At 36.2% G+C, this 19,713-nt stretch overlaps 1 protein-coding gene across 5 annotated transcripts in view; it reads left to right on the forward strand.

Annotated features, from left to right (window-relative positions):
• Positions 1 to 19,713, forward strand: part of LOC127852332 (syntaxin-binding protein 5-like) — a 113,724-nt gene that overhangs the window by 45,374 nt on the left and 48,637 nt on the right. For all 5 annotated transcript variants that reach the window (XM_052386265.1, XM_052386266.1, XM_052386270.1 and 2 more), the window contains exons 7-15: positions 3,304 to 3,387; positions 5,960 to 6,083; positions 6,962 to 7,037; positions 14,016 to 14,170; positions 15,454 to 15,526; positions 16,842 to 16,992; positions 17,352 to 17,419; positions 17,774 to 17,814; positions 18,817 to 19,019. In XM_052386265.1, coding sequence (XP_052242225.1) covers positions 3,304 to 3,387; positions 5,960 to 6,083; positions 6,962 to 7,037; positions 14,016 to 14,170; positions 15,454 to 15,526; positions 16,842 to 16,992; positions 17,352 to 17,419; positions 17,774 to 17,814; positions 18,817 to 19,019 — 975 coding nt within the window. The remainder of the gene's footprint in view (positions 1 to 3,303; positions 3,388 to 5,959; positions 6,084 to 6,961; positions 7,038 to 14,015; positions 14,171 to 15,453; positions 15,527 to 16,841; positions 16,993 to 17,351; positions 17,420 to 17,773; positions 17,815 to 18,816; positions 19,020 to 19,713) is intronic.

Raw genomic sequence — 19,713 nt, forward strand, 5'->3', positions numbered from 1 at the left:
TATTTAAAAATAATGCAGATATAAAAAGAGCAGTGCGAGCAGGTTAAACTCCAGGGCTAGTGCATTGTCAGGCTCTGGAAAAGTCTTTGAAAGCCTGCACAAAAAAGAGAGCCAGAACCTTAATAGATTGATATTACTGTGTCCCGGTTGTTGCCATTGTCAAGCAGTGCAAATTCTTTGTTCTCAAAGCCGGATCATTGATGTTTGGGTTGTCTTTTATTTATCAGAGTTGATGAAGTAAACTATGTAATCACATTTTCCTTTGAGGCTTCTTTAGTGGGCGTTCTATCAAAGGCCGTTCTTCTTTGAACTCTTCTTTCCTGAAGTTAGAAAGAACTGAAATTTCATTATTTAATAAATGGATGATACATTTACATCTGTATGTAATTCAGAAAAATAGTACTTGGAGTTCAAGGACTAAGAGATGTACATATTAATGGTAAATGTAATCTCTTATCACAGGCTTAAATCTTGTGTTTATTTTTTCCTAATTGTTTTCCAGAAGCTCATAAGAAATCATTCAATTTTGACATGTTTTTTTCCAAAATACTTAGTTTGAGCCAATTGCATGTAAGCAAAATTTAATCAAAATAATCATAACTAAATGTTGCTAAAAATTGTTTAATGAAGACAATATTTTTGTTGAGTTTTAAATTAAGAATAAACATTTCAATGATTATAACTCTCTCTCTATATTTTATCAACAATCATATAATTATCGACCCTTATTATGTAAAGCTCAGAATATATCTGTAATATATTTCTTGATAAGACAGTGTGTGTGCGCTTGCCTTGTATTCTGGTACTGGAACTTAATCAAAGGGTTAACAAAGGGTTATTGTAACACCGACTTACTCAAGATGATTAAGGTAGGTTATTTTAAATAGGAATAATTATGAGCTGCAAAATCAAGTCCGCCTGGTTGAGTCTAGTAAATGATAATTGTATATTGTTAGAGCCTTTTTTAGCTCACCTGATTGCTCAGGTGAGCTTTAGGGATCGGTCTTTGTCCGTCTTCCGTCTGTCCGTCGTCCACATTTGGTTTGTAAACACTCTAGAGGCCACATTTTTTGTCCGATCTTCATGAAACTTAGTTAGAATATTTGTCTCAATGATACCTCGATCAAGTTCGAAACTGGGTCATGCTGGGTCAAAAACTAGGTCACTAGGTCAAAAAAAAGAAAAACCTTGTAAACACTGTAGAAGTCACATTTCATGCCCAATCTTCATGTAACTTTGTCAAAATGTTTGTCTTAATGATATGTTGGTTGAGTTCAAAAGTGGTCCCGGTACGTTGAAAAACATGGCGGCCAGTGGGCGGGGCAGTTTTCCTTATTTAGCTATACAGAAACCTTGTAAACACTCTAGAGGCCACATTTCTTGTCCAATCTTCATGAAACTTGGTCAGAAGATTTGTCTCATTGATACCTTGATCGAGTTCGAAACTGGGTCATGCTGGGTCAAAAACTATGTCACCAGGTCAAAAATAGAAAAACCTTGTAAACACTATAGAAGTCGCATTTTATGCCCAATCTTGATGTAACTTTGACAAAATGTTTGTCTTAATGATATGTTGGTTGAGTTCAAAAGTGGTTCCGGTCCGTTGAAAAATATGGCCGCCAGTGAGCGGGGCTGTTTTCCTTATTTGGCTATAGAGAAATCTTGTAAACACTCTAGAGGCCACATTTCTTGTCCGATCTTCATGAAACTTGGTCAGAAGATTTGTCCCAATGATACCTCAATTGAGTTCGAAACTGGGTCATGCTGGGCTAAAAACTAGGTAACTAGGTAAAAAAAAGGAAAAACCTTGTAAACACTGTAGAAGTCACATTTCATGCCTAATCTTCATGTAACTTTGTCAAATTGTCTGTCTTAATGATATGTATCTAGGTCAAGTTTTATGTTTGGTCATGTGGGGAAAAAATCTAGGTAATGGGGTCTAATTCTACAAAAACCTTTTAAACACACTAGTTGCCATAGTGTTGGTTCAATAATGATGATACTTGACTAGGATGTTTTTCTTGATGATAATTAGGGAAAGTTTGACATTCGGTCATGTGGGGTCAAAATCTTGGTCAAGAGGTCCAAATCTTACAAAAACCTTGTAAACACATGTAGAATTAGCATTACTTGCAAATGTTTGCATTGCAAAAAACTCATGCAAATGGACAGTACTCAATCAGAATTAATCATATGCTCACACTGCAAAAGTAAACAGACGTGAAACAATCTTAAATATGCTCTAGAGTACTGAATTTTCAACTAAGAAATGAACAAGGCCTTGTAAAAAAAAGGTGAGCGCACTAGGGCCATCTTGGCCCTCTTGTTTGTCTTTATTAAGGAATTAGTACATGGACATTGTAACACTAAAATGATATTTTACATTATTTTGATTGATATGACCACACAATGATAAAACTACATATTTAGTCTTATGATTTAATCTTGGATAAATCATTTGTCTGCAATTGAGCAAGCTAGTGCAGTTGAGAAATGACTGGACTACAACTGCAGGGATGACAGGTTTTATTCCTGACAATTCCACATTACTAGTTCGGTTGTTGGTAATGTAATTATTTCTACAGCCTGTGTGCCCTTACTTGTTACTCAAATAGGTAAGGTCTCAGTTACTGGCATAAGTATATACACTTTGTCTGAATAGGTTAACTGACCCCTTTGATATCATGGAAGTACTATTGACAGTGGAGCAAAATCCAAGCAAACAAGCCAAACAATTCTTCTACCATTTTGTGAACCGTCCATTCTATTTGGCGATGGATTGGTTTACGTCAGACTAGCGTGTCTGCTGCTCTTCCCTTCTTTCAACTTGTATGTGACAGTTGATTTGTAGCTTGTGACAATGAAGGGGTTTTATGTGACAGCTGAATAGACTTCTCCCATATTGCGCTAGACCTTGGAAAACCCAATCATCCGTCACCATTGCTTGCCTGTTTTATTCAGAGATGGTAGTTCCAAATTAATAAAAAAATAAAAAAAATAAGTGTATTTAATGGGAAATTTGTTTGTAGTAGAAGATTAATGCTTACTCAAACCTCAATACAACTATTGAGAACTGCTTTGAAAATTGAATGGTTAATAATGAACACGAAGTAAGACCATTTTTTCTGCAGAACAAATGCTAAAAATCCTTTAAATTGTTATCATTTTGTTAAAATGAACATTTGTTTTTCTTGCAAAATATGAAAAAGCCCAGGTTCTGCTTTTTTGAAAAAAAATGCTTATAAACCTTTTCCAAAATTGCCTGAAAATAGCAACTGTAACTTGTTATTGTTATATTTTCAGCTTTTGATAGGCTTTGAATGTGGTGCCATTGTGATGTGGGATCTACGCAATAAGACAGCAGAGTGTAGGCATCAAGCCCCAGAGGTAAGTCTTATTTTTAGCTCGGCTGTTTTCGGAGAAAACCCGAGGTATTGTCATAGCCATAAGCTCGTTGTCTGCGTCGTGCTAAAACCTTAACATTTTGTTAAGGTTTTTAACATTGGCTCTAAAATGAAAGTGCTTCTACCTACAACTTTGAAACTTCACATGTATAGCTGCACCTTAATGAGTTCTTCATGTCACGCCCATATTTTGGTCTCTAGGTCAAAGGTCAAGGTCACTGTGACCTAAAAAAAAAAAAAAAAAAAAAAAAAAAATCTGACAAGCTTTCGCAGCCGAGCGTGGCACTTGTTATGCAGGCTCTTTTTGTTTATTAAATCTGAGGATCGCGGGTTTGATTCCCTACCCGACCACATATCTTATTTGATGATTGGCCATGAAATGATTTCTTTGCACATTCTCCCCCTGCATTGAATTATAGCATTCAGTTACTGACATTTGTGTGCACGTAGTACCAGAGAAAAATAAAAGAAATATGATGAAATTAATTAATATAATTCACTTACAGCAAGCTACAATGTAGTTTATCTGCGAGAAGTGCCAATAGCGACATGATATGACTGAAATACTGAATCGAAAATCCGAAACAAAAAATGTAGCCCTCGCTGACCTTTGAGCCCCTGTCTATAATACATTGCATAAATCATTTCTAATGGTTGTTTTCCCCATCAAAATTCTAGAAACTAATTTAAATCAGTTAAGTGATTACAATTTGGAAATAATTGATTATATAGTTTATTTTGATAGGTAAGTTCACTAAGTTTGTATCAAGCGTACAGTGAATAATATATTCAATGTGTTTTGCTTACAAAAGAAAACAATATCATGTCATGGTAATAGAGTTACATAGTGTGCGCTTGAATTTTACTAGCTCTATTTTTGTGTGCACGTACAAAGTAAAATATAATTGTGTTGCCATGTTTCTAGGCAACCTTTAATAGCAACGATTAATGGTTACTGGCCAGCCAAAAAAATTTGAGGACGAGTCAAATGCAGGGTCTTTCCCATTAGTTTGTTAATAGACATAAGCAATAACTCTCAGTGGAAGAGCATAGTTTTCCCAAGGCGCTATAATGAGCATATAAATCAGACTGTGCCAAAGAGAATGGTGCTCTAAAACTGCTTGTCACCAGACAGACTGCTGCTGGGAACCACTCATCCAGAAATCATAAAACTGCTGGTCACCAGATAGACTCATGCTGCTGTGTACCACTCATCCAGAAATCAATATGAGCCTTGCTCTGTGAAAACAGGTTTTAATGCATGTGTGTTAAGTGTTGTCCCAGATTAGCATGTGCAGCCCACACAGGCCAATCATGGATGACACATTTTTTACCTAAACTAAATTTTTGATAAGAAAAGACTTGTTTTGGATGAAAAATACTATTCACGGGTAAGTGGAAAGTGTTGTCCCTGATAAGCCTATGTGGACTGTAAGGCTAATCTTCTGGGATTACTCTTTTCGCGCATGCATTAATCCTGGTTTACTTAGAAGGAGGCTCATATGCACGATGCTATCATTTAGAACTCCTCATAATGAATATGGCAGCAAGCATTGTTGAGCGCCAGTGCCAAGTGGGACCTGAAATAACAGCAATGATCACTTGATTATGTGACCTGAAATAACAGCAATGATCACTTGATTATGTGACCTGAAATAACAGCAATGATCACTTGATTATGTGACCTGAAATAACAGCAATGATCACTTGATTATGTGACCTGAAATAACAGCAATGATCACTTGATTATGTGACCTGAAATAACAGCAATGATCACTTGATTATGTGACCTGAAATAACAGCAATGATCACTTGATTATGTGCAATGCACACATGAAATTGTAATGCCAAAGGCTGGCGTTGAAAGCTATACATGTATATGTGATGTCAGTGTGGCCACTGCCACAATGGTCCGTTTCATATGGTGTTACTATTCTCAATACAATCACAAACCAGTTTGTTTGTGCAGTATTTGTTTTAATATAGTTTGGCATTCATTCAAGTTTGATGCGGGACACTAAAATCTTACAAATTGATAGATGAGAAATCACAATCATTTATTTTTTTGCTTTCATTGTATGTTGTGTGTATAAGCCATCCTTTTGTCATGTTTTAAGTTGATCAGTTGTAAATCACAGTGACTTTAGGGGCGTCAGTTTGATTGAGTTGCAACAAAAAGCATTTTAGTATCAGCCAACTTATTCCACGCATTTTACAAAAAACAAAACATTTTAACGATAATTCATGGGGTCCTTTGTTCTGTTTAGGGTGCTATAGGTTTGACCTACATCCATCTTTTTTGCCAAAGACCAAACTTACACATCAGTTCACATTTCATAAAAATAGAACAAAAACTTAATATTGTAATAATTCAAACAGTCTTTAATATATGATAATGAAACTTGATGCATGCTTGTTGCTGCATGTCTACCATGTGTTTATCTCTCTCATCCTATATTCAATGTTAATTGAATGAAAATTTATTGAGAAAAATTGATCACTTATCTCAGTATACTTGTTCATGGAAGTCATGTTTGAGCTTTCCCACCTTTCAGAGTTTACGCTCCATATCTTGGCACCACGAAGGCAAGCAGTTCATGTCGAGTCACACGGACGGCAGCCTGGTCTCATGGATCGTGAAGTCACCAGGGAAACCAGCCAGTATTATCACCCCTCATGGTGGGTGAAGTATCCTGTGTGAATGGGCAGTTGTGTTCTCTCTGTGCAGTATCCTATGTGGATGGGCAGTTGTGTTCTCTCTATTATAGCCTTGCTCTGCAAATAGTGCATTTAATTCATGTGCGTTAAATGTCATCCCAGGTTAGCCTGTGCAGTCCGCACAGGGTAATCCAGGACAACACTTTACGCTTTAATTGAGTATATTGTTTAAAGAAAATCTCAACTTGGCCAAAATTAAATCCATTCAAGGTTTAAAGTGTCCATGATTAGTCTGTTTACATGCTGATATGTGATGACACTTTAGAGTCTGTATCCGGGGAAGAACCAGTACTTTGTGTCGTTGGTAAGATCTTAATAGAATGTTTCCTTGATTATCAAATTTACGACTCTTCGTTGCATTTTTACAGAAAAAGTGTATTGGAGACTGATTTTTATGCCCCCGGTAGGGTGGCATATAGCAATTGAACTGTCCCTCAGTACGTCAGTCTGTCCGTACATCCGAAAAAAACCTTTAACATTGGCCATAACTTTTGCAATATTGAAGATAGCAACTTGATATTTGGCATGCATGTGTATCTCGTAAAACTGCACATTTTGAGTGGTGGAAGTTCAAGGTCAAGGTCATCTTTCAAGGTCAAAGGTAAAAAAAATCAATTATTTCAAAGCGGCGCAGTAGAGGGCATTGTGTTTCTGACGAACACACCTCTTGTTCATTTAATATTCACAAGAGTGCAATAAACTTACACATGTGTTAAATGTATACATTCAACCATCTGTTTGTGTATGCCGTTTGGAAGACCTTAATTGGTTCTTGATATTTCATCTCTCATCATAATTTTAGTAAATGTTTACCCATACTTTATGTTGACTGTTTTCAGCAAAAGTTGGCAAAGATGGCAAACCAGACCCGTGTAAACCAATTACCAAAGTGGAGTGGAAGTCCGTCAGAAATAAGTAAGTGTATTTCTGCCTTATCACCACTGCAAATGTTTGGTTGTTAATTGTTTCAATATATTTAAATATACGTACTTTATTTGGTCTACTTTATTATGTGTTTAATTCCGACTTTCTTGTCTGCGTGTTCCTGCGTTGTTGTGGTAAAGTTTCAAGATTTTGTAGTAGATTTGTTATTATCCACATGGCCTGTAGAAATCATTAATTATTATTGTATGATAGATTTTGTAATTTTTTTGTTTATTACTCAACACAAATGACACATCATTTTAAAATCTACATTTTCAATTTATACATTTATTTGTGATGTAACCTGATTATAGCATTGTCACATTGGTTTTCTATGGATTGATGTTTTGGTATGTTTTACCATTAGTTATATTCGTTAAAACCCAGTGTTTTGCGTTCTGTGTGGCATGGACATTTTACATGGTAAGGTATACTGCGCTTTTATGTAAATATCTGTATGGTAAGCCAAGATGCAATGTTTGTTTGAAAGCTCCTATTTATGCATGGATAAAATCAATTTCAAATTTTTAAAATACCGACTTCCAGTGAAATCATACTGAAAGGGCATTTATGATTGCAAAGTTGGTATCAGGACAATATTCCATACATTTGAAGTATTTAGTAAATACTGAATTTAGTTTTGAAACATAAGATTATAGTTTCATATTAAAAAAAAATATTGTTAAAGCATTGTCTTCAAAATTAAAGATACACTTATTTGAAATTGATTGTTCGCCACAGGGGTATCAATTGTCAGGATTTTTCAGGAAATCTGGATTCAAACTTTCCAGGGTCAATTTGAAATCAATGTAAATCCTATAAAAAAAAATTGGGGGGATGGGGGGTTGATAGGGATAAATTCATAACAAGATTGAAATTTGATTACTTGTTGACTAGGTCACTGGTTTTCATTTTCTGCAGTCAAACGATATACATACTTATTTTATTTCATGTGCTTAATATGTATTTTTTCAGACTATTGTTTTCAAATACAGTATTGTTTGTCGATTTTAATATATTTTTGACATTCTTTATACAAATTTATAACATGACATGAGGTGATATTGATGGTCTAGTTTATAATTTTGTGCATAGTACTCATCAAATTGCTACTAGAAAGACTATAAACAAGTACACTAAACTGGGGCTTAAGGGGGCGGGGATGAGTGGCTCTCAGACCCCAGGCTTTATTTTCTGGATTTAAAATTTGGGACAATGGACACCCCTGCACATGTATTGTTTACGAGGTTCTTGACATATATTCCTTGCATATTTGTCCCTCTTTGAAACACTGACAATTCATTTAATTAATGCTTAATAGTGTTCAAGGAATTGGACATTGTGTGCTATAATTATTATATTAAAATCAACAGAAATAAAAACAAACAATAGAAAAAGTTAAAGAAGTGTACAAGTTACATTTAGGCAATCTTAGGCATGCAAAATGTAGTAATGTATGTCTCATTGCATAGTTTAGATATGGTTTCTAAACTGCACACCAGAATGTTTGCATGTACTGTAAACGTATAGAAATTCGTCGGTATGAAATTTCGTGGTTTAATAAAAAACAACTAATTCGTTGACACGTAATTTCGTGGATTTCCAATTTTCGGGGAAGATTGACAGTCATAATAATTAAACTTTTCTTAAACCAACCAGAGTAATAACGAAGAATAATCTGCTAATGTGTGTTGACAGCAAGGCTTGTGATTAATGTGCACTGAAGCATGAAAGTGTTGCCGATAATTGCCGATAAGAGCGAATAAGCAGCGATCTTGTGGGTCCACTCTCACTAATTGCCATCAATGTTGTTTTGACAGTATTTGCAATTCTCTGCTCAATCGGTCCCATAGTAGTAACAATTGAGTAATTAGGTCCCCAAAATGCAGGTGTGATAACCGTTATGTCTCTTTTAACTTTAATTGGCACTACTTGACATATGTGATAAATCTGCAAACTGTTAATTTGACGACGTCACGTAAAAGAGAACAATTGTTGATGTACAGTTTAAAGTCCGTGTTTGATTTAAAAAGTATTATTACCCAAACACTTATCAAGAAAACAACATATTGTATTACCTAGCATATCTCAATAAAATATCTCAGATAACCGAAAACAATAGAGAATGTCGGCAATGACATTCGGAAAGGACCGATTTCGGATTACAAATATAAAAATAATAGTTGGTACTTGAATTCGTGGTTCAGCGGAACAACGAAATCCACGAAAATTCGTACCGCACGAAATTTAATGGTTTTATAGTAGATGTACATAAATGAATACTGTATTCAGTGCACGCTTGTCTTCTATTTACAAAGCATGAAGAATGCGTAGACAACTTGAGGTTAATTTAAAATTAATTCATAATTAAGGTCAAGGTCTTATTCAGATAGGTCAAGAGCTCTTGAATACAGGTCAATGCCTCTGCAATAAATTCACCCACCAGTAAAGGCCCCTAATTAGTATGTGTATATGACATAAAAGTTTCTCAATTTATGGTATTGGTGAAGGGCACAAGTATTTTTTTAACGGGTCAACGCCTCTTACACAAATTGATGAAGTCAACATAATCTTCTCAAGGCCTGGGGTCGTATTCCAGAAGCATCTTAAGTTTAATTTTATTCTTATCCTTAAATTGGGAATTTTTCTTAAGTGTTTCATTTCATATGGCAATAGATGGCATCAACATATACATTTAAATAACATCATTATGCCAATGTTATTTTAGGAATACCAAAGAAACATGTGTTTCCTTATTTAGTAAGGAAATACAAAACATTGTAATTTTGAACTTAAGTTAAATTATTTAAGAAATGATTTAAGATGTTTCTGGAATACCATCCCAGATGTTAGCAAGTTGATATAAATACTTAGGCCATGGATGCAGATATAGGCATGGAGATGCCTGTACATGTATAAAAATGTCAATGCTGAAAATCAAGTATCTAAGAATACACAATGTATGTACTTTTGTCCTTGTTTTTTAGGTATTTGAGAAATTGATTTTGAGGTGTTGAGATCCATGAAAGACAGCTATTTTTCTCAGCCCAATGTTGCGAGTTTATAATTATTAATAATACTTAGATAATGTGAGCATCCAATTGTTCAGCAATCGCTCGGCGTGTTGACCTTGCTGTGACACTGCAGCTGTTGCAAGTCTGTTCATAGTGGTGACAGATTTTTGATTGAGTGTAATAATTCAAGAATTGTCTAGAGCATGCTGTTTTAATGTGTTTACTTAAAAGGTAACTGTCAGTTGTAATATATGAATTTAACAATCTTTACCCAATCGCATCTGCATCAGTCCAAGCAACATGAGCAACATCTGAATGCATTCTTATATCTATATTATGCTTGAAGCGGGGCACTTAATGTTAAGCTGTAATCATTGATGGACTGGCCAGCTTGGCTTAGGAAATTGGTGCTCAGTGTTATGCTGTTTATGGTGTCCATTTAGTCCTATACAGGGTCGATCATACTACCTGCTTGTCTTAGGAAACTGGTGGTCAATCGTGTTATATTACATTAAAAGCTATCAATTTTGTACAAGTCGTTTTGCCACGGTTTTAGTTTTATTCTGTGTTTTGTCATTGGTTGAAATATATGTGATAAATAATTATTTGAAATAGGAAAATATTCCTTATAAGGTTTAAGTATGATGTTGACCAGTACTTTCTTTCTGTGATATGATTGATTTTACATATAAGGCATGTAAGTGGGAAAACCAGGCTTAATGCAAATACATCAAGTGTCTTACTCGTTCAGTCTGTGCAATCCATACAGCCTGCACAATAAAGTTTGTCTTCACCAATTACTTTGTTTTGTCTTCAATTGTCTCTCTGCACTTTATTTCTTCCTACACTTTGGACTACACATGCTGATTCATGATCTACCTTGTGGACTTAGTGGACCAGGTTGATTTGAGATGGTACTTAATAACTTAAAATATGTGCCTTTATAGCTTATGCCCAGGTTTCAGTACCATGTGTACTGAAGATTTTGTACTGAAAACACTGATTTTTCGCAGTTAGAAAATAGAACTTCACACCTGATTACCTCCATGCTTTGAGCTTTGAAAGAGTCCACACTGTCGTGTGGTTGAGTGTTAAATTGTTGTACCTGTGAATCATTTCTGTATCACATACCCTAGTTTGACGCTCAGACATTGACGTGTGGTTGATATTGGTTTATCTTCTTCTGAGCCTTGTACATCATGGGCCACAGAGCTTTCATACATCCATCAATTAGATATAAATGAGATGGATATCATATATATATAGCTGTTACAATAACTGTGATTTAATGGGAGTTCGACTTTTTAATCTTCAATATATTAAATTATAGAATGTTTTGAACAAGTCATGACCTTGAAATGATGTCTTATTGTTTGATCTTGCATGTTTTTTGATGCTTGAGTACCTTTGCTGAGATGCTGTATAAAAATTCACACTAATGGTTTGCTTTCCTTAAACTGTGTCTATATATTTAATAAACCAGGGGTTTACTTCCACTTGCCTGGAGGCCAAGTTATGTTGATCATGTTCTTGCCACCAGTGAAGAAAAGTTACCAATATTTTAGTTGATGTTTGATTGATCTAATAAATAGCACACATATGCATTACCAGATGTTAATTAACAAACAATAAAATGAATTAAACTAAATACAGCTTATGTGAATCATTTTAAGCAATTAACAGAAACATTTCGCAACTTTTTCCCCAGATAATTCATTATGATTATCATCTAAAAATAATTTACAGTTTGGAACTAAAGTGAAAATGAGAAACTTCATATTTTATTGTGCTATTATTTAATGGGTTTTTGCATATTTTAATAATATGCTTTATACATTTTTTATTAGCGAGGCTGTTTTCGGAGAAAACCCATGGTATTTTCATAGCAGGCTCGCCGTCCGCCGGCGTCATGCTAAAACCTTTACATTGGCTCTAAAATCAAAGTGCTTCCACCTACAACTTTGAAACTTCATATGTAGATGCACCTTGATGAGTTCTACACGCCACACCCATTTTGGGTCACTAGGTCAAAGGTCAAGGTCACTGTGACCTCTAAAAAAAAAAAAAAAAAATATTCTGACAAGCTTTCGCAGCAGAGTGTGGCACCCGTTATGCGGTGCTCTTGTTGTTATATATTTTCTGCCCAGATGGACAAACTGCCACACATAACAAAATTTTATTGTCTACTAAAATCGCAAAACTATATCAGTTTAACGTGTAACAAATAAACATTAATGATAATTTAAAAAGAAGGATTCCATAGGAATGTTGTTAGTGAAATGTTGCTATAAAAATTGACTTGCCCATGGGGCTACCAACTTTGGAAAAGTCACTTGCCACCTGTTGTCCGTGCATCAGTCAATGTTTTTTAAATGACATCTAATGAACTCCGCAGAATGTGACGTTAAATCATAGGAATAGTCCTTGGATGCAGGTCCTCTTCGAACATTTTTCTGTCCCCCTCCGGGGTATATTGTTTTTGGCCTGTCAGTCATTGTATGTGTGTGTGTGTGTCCCAAAACTTTAACCTTGGTCATAACTTTTGCAATATTGAAAATAGGGACTTGATATTTGGCATGCATGTGTATCTTGTGGAGCTGCACATTTGGAGTGGTGAAAGGTCAAGGTCGTCCTTCAAGGACAAAGGTCAAATATATGGCTTCAAAGCGGCGCAATTATAGGGGGCATTGTTTTTCTGACCAACACATCTCTTGTTCAAAATAATCTGGTCTGTTCAATAAAATCGGTCATGAGGCCCAAATTGGGGTTTTAAAAATACATGCTTCAGAAATCTTTTCCTTTGAATTCCAAAGAATCAAAGGTTGGATATTTTGTTTGTAGCATCTTATTGTAGTCCTCTACGAAGTTGTTCAAATAATGGCAAGGAGTCAAAACTGGCCTCACTCTGGTGTTTAATAGACATAAAGGGGAATAACTAAAAATCTTGTCTCAAACTGCAGAGCCAAAGGTTTTTATATTTGGTTTGTAGCATCATCTAGAGGTTACATGTTATGTACCGTACACAGTTTGCTCAAATTATGGCTATGAGGTCAAAAATGGCCTTGCCTGGTGTTTACTAGTTTTTATAGACTTACATAGGGATAACCTTTTAAAATCTCATTTTCTGAAACAGCAAATCCTAAGGCTTTCGTATTTGCTGTGAGCATATTCCAGATGTCTTCTACAAAGTTTATTAAAATTATTGCCCTTGAAAGAGAACTTTCCACCAGGGGTGGGGGGTCGTTAGTATTACATGGACTGGTGAAAACCGTTTAAAAAAAAATCTTGTCTAAAAGTCTATGGCATTCACATTTGACATTATTGTAATCATAAATTCCATAATAAAGAAGCAATAACATGAAATGTAAAGTCAATTGAGCTAGTAGTTTGAGTGTACATGTATATCTTTATAGTAAGGTTTAATTTTAAAATGGATTATTTCTTCGTCCATATATATACAAAACTCATATGGGAAACGGTTTCTTAACATGTACTTGAGTGAAAACTTCTGTTTTCATTTGCTATGTGAAATCCTGTTTGCTCAGATCATGTTTCTATCCTATTTTAACTTTTACTCATTGGAAAAAAAAAATCATTGAAATTATATGTTCTTTTTGTACTTGTTTAAAACTATTGAATTTAGAATCACATTAACTTGAAAAAGCAAGATAATTATGAAAATATATCAATTTTAGAATTTAATCTCTTATTGACTTATTGGTCTTCCCTTAGCAAATTTGTGTATATAGACCCACATGTTAAGCTATTGTAAGTGTAAGTTCATAAATATAATTGATGTAGAGTTATAATTGTTGCTTCTTTAATAATAAATGACAAAATATGTATTGCCTTCTATTTATTCCAGCTATACCCCTTGTGATATTTTCTGGCAGTGTGCCATGGGCCTTACATGTTTTCTCCTAAAAGGCCTTTTTATCCTTTGTTGATATTGCAGTGACCCTCTGGTGATATTTTCCGGCGGAATGTCATGTGACCGGGCAGGACGCACCCCTTGTATCACGGTGATGACGGGCAAAACTACGACAGTGCTCGAGATGGAACACACCGTCATAGACTTTGTGGTACTCTGCGAAACACCTTGGCAAAATGGTAGGGTTATGTGAAATTAAGGTGGTTTCAACCCATGCAAAACAATCACATAGTTATAATTGTATCTTTAATAAAAAAGTAATTGCTGCTGAAAGTACCATATGACATAACCAGTTCCTTGCAAGCCAGAAAGTCCTATCATATTTAAGCCTCTCTCTGGCAAATAGGGGCTTAATGCATGTGCGTAGAATGTCATCTACGATTATCCTGTTTAGTCTGCACAGGCTAATCAGGGACAACACTTTCTGCCTCATGGAATTTTTTTTCAAAGAGGGCATATTTTAACCGAAAATCCAGTTTAGGCAGAAAGTGTCATCCCTGATTAGCCTATGTGGACTGCACAGGCTTATCTTTGATGACACTGTTCGCATGTGCATTAAGACCTGTTTTCTCAGAAGGTGGCTCATTTATATATAAGGCTTATAAGCCATGCTGGCTTCCAAGAAATTATCATCTGAAATTGTATCTTTGTTTAGAAAATGCATATTTTAACAGTCATTAATTTTTGGGAGATTTTAATATGAAAATTTTAGGTATCGTTTTTAAAATGCATGTTTGATGTGCTTGGCAGCTGGACATTGGCTTGCCTGGTCATAACTCCCCCGGACATACATCCGCCTGAATGCTCGCTATCCAGGATACATGCTCTCCCAATATTTGTTCAGTAGGCAGACACACAACATAGCCGTCACTGGCCATCCGATATTAAGCCATTCCCTAACTTCATGATTCTTCATAGTTTGATGGCTGATGCAATTCATATATTACCATCAGTAAAGACATTAAAATGCAAACTAAGTGTCCATTATTAGTGTACTTAAATATTGTGTTTGTTTTTAACAAGCTTAACACACTTTAAGAAAACATACTTTACACAAAAAAGATTGCAAATTATCATGACAAAAACTTCGGCTTTTGTTGATGACAATTTCGGAAGGACCAGTGTCTGGGTGGACATTTGTTTGGTAGGTCAGGTATGATATAAATATATGGAGAGAATATGTATTGGAGGGCCAGGGTCCTACATTCCATTTTGTTTGATCCACATATACATTCCTTCTTGGGGAGGGTTGAAAGGGTCTCTCTCACTACACAAATTACTGGTTCTACGCAAGAAACATATTTGAAAGTCCCCAAGAAGACTATACCTTTCAACACAAGCATGCCTGAATCAGCTGGCTTATATTGACATATGATGCTTTGGTTATGGTTTCAACAATGTTTTTTCAGTTAATTATGTCTTTGATAAACTTAAACTTTATGTGTTTTTTTGTATATTTCAGATTTTCAGGACCCATATGCAATTGTCGTGCTACTACAGAATGACCTTGTTGTAATTGATCTCACCTCACCAGGGTAAGTACAAATCTGAGGATTGCGAGTTGGTTCCCAGCCCTGGCCACATAACTTGTGTTTGGACTGTTCATGTAATCCGTTACATGGCAACTCTCCCACTACCTCTGAATCAAGTAGGGCAGTTGTTAGCTGCTGGCATGTGTACCTAGTACTGGTTACCCAGCTATCCCAGGAAAAGTGTGAATTGGTAAACTGACCAGTGGGATATGACTAAAACACTTTTGAAAAAAATACATGTTAACAAACAATTATTATTATTAAATAAAAAGTTATTATGCCCCCCTTAGAAGAAGAGGGGGTATATTGTTTTGCTGGATGTCGGTTGGTCTGTCGGTAGACCAGTTTGTTCCCGATCAATAACTCATCAACAAATTGACCGATTAGCTTGATACTGCACATGTGCATTGGCCTTGGAAGTAGATGACCCCTATTGAAATTGGGATCACTAGGTCAAAGGTCAAAGTCACTGTGACAATAGTAATTAAAATGGTTTCCAATCAATAACTCATCAACAAATTGACCGATTAGCTTGATACTGCACATGTGCATTGGCCTTGGAAGTAGATGACCCCTATTGAAATTGGGGTCACTAGGTCAAAGGTCAAGGTCACTGTCACAATAGTTATTAAAATGGTTTCCAATCAATAACTTGTCAACAGATTGACCAATGGGCTTGATACTTTCTATGAGCTTTGGCCTTGGAAGTAGATGACCACTATTAAAATTGGGGCCACTAGGTCAAAGGTCAAGGTCACTGACACAATAAATATGAAAATCGTTCCAATCAATAACTTGTCAACAAATTGACCGTTTGGCTTGATACTATACATGTGCATTGGCCTTGGACAGTAAATGATACCTATTGAAATTGGGGTCACTAAGTCAAAGGTCACTGTCACAATAAGTGTGAAAATCGTTTCCAATCAATAACTCGTCAACCAATTGACCGATTGGCTTGATACTTTACATGTGCATTGGCCTTGGAGAGTAGATGACTGCTATTGAAAAGGTCAAGCTCACTGTCACAATAAGTGTGAAAATCGTTTCCTATCAATAACTCGTCAACGAATTGACCGATTGGCTTGATGCTTCACATGTGCATTGGCCTTGGACAGTAGATGACCCCTATTGAAATTGGAGTCACAAGTTCAAAGCCCTGTTTGGGGGGGGGGGGGGGGGGGGGGGAGTGCAACGTGAAAGTAAGATACAAATATTCACATTATAAATAATGTTTATAAACCTTTTGATGGTCAAATATAGATGCATGAGGGTAGTTTTCATAGGTTAGCTTTCTTAAATCATGATTTGTTTGCAGGTACCCATGTTTTGAGAACCCTTACCCAATGGATATACACGAGTCACCTGTGACTGCCTGCCAGTACTTTGCGGACTGCCAGACAGACCTGATACCTGCCCTGTACTCCGTAGGCTCCTCCAAACACAAACGCACCGGATTCAGTGAAAAGGTTTTAACAGTTTATATTCATTCAGGGGTGTGATTTCTAGTCCTTTCAGCTGTGAGATAATTAAAAAGTTAAGTAGCTAACAACTGGAAAGTTTTATTGTTAAAAAGTTAAGTAGCTAAAAACTGGAAAGTTTTAATGTTTTGTTACAAGCTTGTTTTCTTATCGTTGTTGTTTTCTGCCTCATGCAAGTCCATTAAGAGAAATGATTGCGAAATCTTTAGTGTTGTTTTTGTTTAATTATACAAGGCTTTTTTTAATGTAAACAAAGAGTTACATTTTGAAGGCTTTTGTTTTTTTAATTTCTGATTGTCAAATAATTTCATAAATGTTCCACTTACAATAACACTTCTTATTTTCAGCGCTGGCCAATCAAGGGTGGTGTATGGGGCTCATCAACTTGCAGCTATCCCGAGATAGTGGTCACTGGGTAAGCAACTAGGATTTGCAGTAGAGCACCTGTTTACTTGTGTCGTGCAATTGGTAGTTGTCTGTTAAAGTACTCAATAGCAATATCATGATATATAAGCCTCTCTCTGTGAAAATGGGTCTTAATTCATGTGCATTAAGTGTTGTCCTAGAGTAGCAGTGTGCAAAGGCTAATCAGGGAAACAATTTTCTGCTTTTATGGATGTCGTCTTTTCTTAGCAAAAATCCAGTTTAGGCAGAAAGTGTCGATCCCTTATAAGCCTGTGCAGACTGTGTAACCAGATTTCGGCTCATATATTTAATAATTATCTTATGTCTATATATTGTGTTTTCAACGCCTCTCCATCTGTTTCAGGCATGCTGATGGCTCAGTGAAGTTCTGGGACGCGTCTGCAGGTAATTTTTGATCTGCATGGGGAAAAAATGGGTTGTTTGTCATGTGTTGTGAGTGAAGCTTAAGACCTGTCTGGTCAACAGATACCATGTCTTCTAAGGAGACCAAGAAACCTTGCATGGCTTTATAGTTCCCAGCATAGCTCCCGACCAGACTGTGCTCATGCACAGGCTAGTATAGAGCTACACTGGGTTTTAATTAGACAGTGAACCTTACTTAACTTTAAAGTGGACAGCATAGCTCCTGACTTGACTGCCTGCGCTGGTCCGGAGCTAGCCTAGCTGCATCAATTTAATCACTCTCTGTCTTTCCTTTTAAAAGCACATTAACACTCAAAATCAACACATATTGCATACAATATTTGGATAAATAAAGTTAACACATACACACATATTCCATACAATATTTCGATCAATAAAGTTAACACATAAAAAATCAATGTTCCTTATAGCAATAGCCATAATTTCAAAGCTAGATGTCTCTGGTAACATAGATTGAACACAATACAAAATGCTAGTTTTTATTTTTATGTGTCACAATATATTCCATGTGAATTTCTGGCTACGATAACTGAACATTCAGGCAGCTTCAGAAGCACAAAGTAAATGTTCTGACATCGTGGCGGGAAATTAATACCACCTCTAGGTGTTGTAATGTCTGCAAAGTAGTATTATCATATATTTTAAAATAGAACTCGTTTTTTGTGCCTATTGGTCCATTTTTTTCAATTACATGCACTGCTATTAGAAAGGAAAACTTTCTTCTTGTTTAAGCCTGTTTATTAAATTTTTTTGAAAACAATTACAAGTGAGTTAAGAATTCATATTGGTATATCAAGGGGGGGGGGGCGCAATGAGTTTCGAACAGGTGGTTTCCTGTCAATAACTTTAGTTTGTATATTGCCTGTGTAGTCTGCACACCCTAATCAGGTACGATATTTAAAGCATATGCATAAAGCCCAGTTTCCTCGTGTACATAAAAACCAAAACCGTCCCATGTTTCAGTGACGTTACAAGTGCTATACAAGCTGAAGACGGCCAAGATGTTTGAGAAGCCCAAGAACCGTGTGCTGGAGGGCCAGGAGGACGACCCGTTTGCTATCTACATGATGTACCTGGACCAGGAGAGCAGGCTGCTGGTGCTGGCTGGGGCCACTCACATCATGCTCTTTAAGTTCTCCAAGCAGGAGGTCACCTACGAAGTAACGGTATGTATTCAGGTAGATTCAGGTAGATTTGTCAGTGAGTGTGTGTGGGGTAGGGAGGGAAGGGGCTCCTGGCGCCTTTTTTTCTTGCCATTTTTGTATTCAAATTTCACATTGTTAGTCCAAGTCCACTTTAGTGGGGGACATATTGTTTTTTCCCTGTCTGTTGGTTGGTTGGTTTGCGTCAAACTTAAACATTTGCCATAACTTTTGCAATATTGAAGATAGCAACTTGATTTTCGGCATGCATGTGTACCTCATGGAGCTGCACATTTTGAGTGGTGAAAGGTCAAGGTCATCCTTCAAGGTCAAAGGTCAAATATATGGGTAAAAATCGCTCATTCAATATACACTTTTGCAATATTGAAGATGGCAACTTGATATTTGGCATGCATGTGTATCTCATGGAGCTGCACATTTTTAGTGGTGAAAGGTCAAGGTCACCCTTCAAGGTCAAAGGTCAAATATATGAAGGGACATAGTGTTTCACAAACACATCTTGTGTCAGTCTTAAGATATGGTGCTACCATCTTGTAATTTTACCCCCTTCCCCACCATTTCAAAGGGGATACTGGAATCACTAAGGACATTTGATTTCAGGCTGAAAGTGTCTGATTTCAGCTGCTCTATGTGTCAATAATGTATGAGGTGTCTGATTTCAGTGGCTAGATGTGTCAATAGTGTGTGAGGTGCCTGA

Source organism: Dreissena polymorpha, chromosome 12 (genome assembly GCF_020536995.1).
Source record: "Dreissena polymorpha isolate Duluth1 chromosome 12, UMN_Dpol_1.0, whole genome shotgun sequence".
Taxonomy (NCBI): Eukaryota; Metazoa; Mollusca; class Bivalvia; order Myida; family Dreissenidae; genus Dreissena; species Dreissena polymorpha.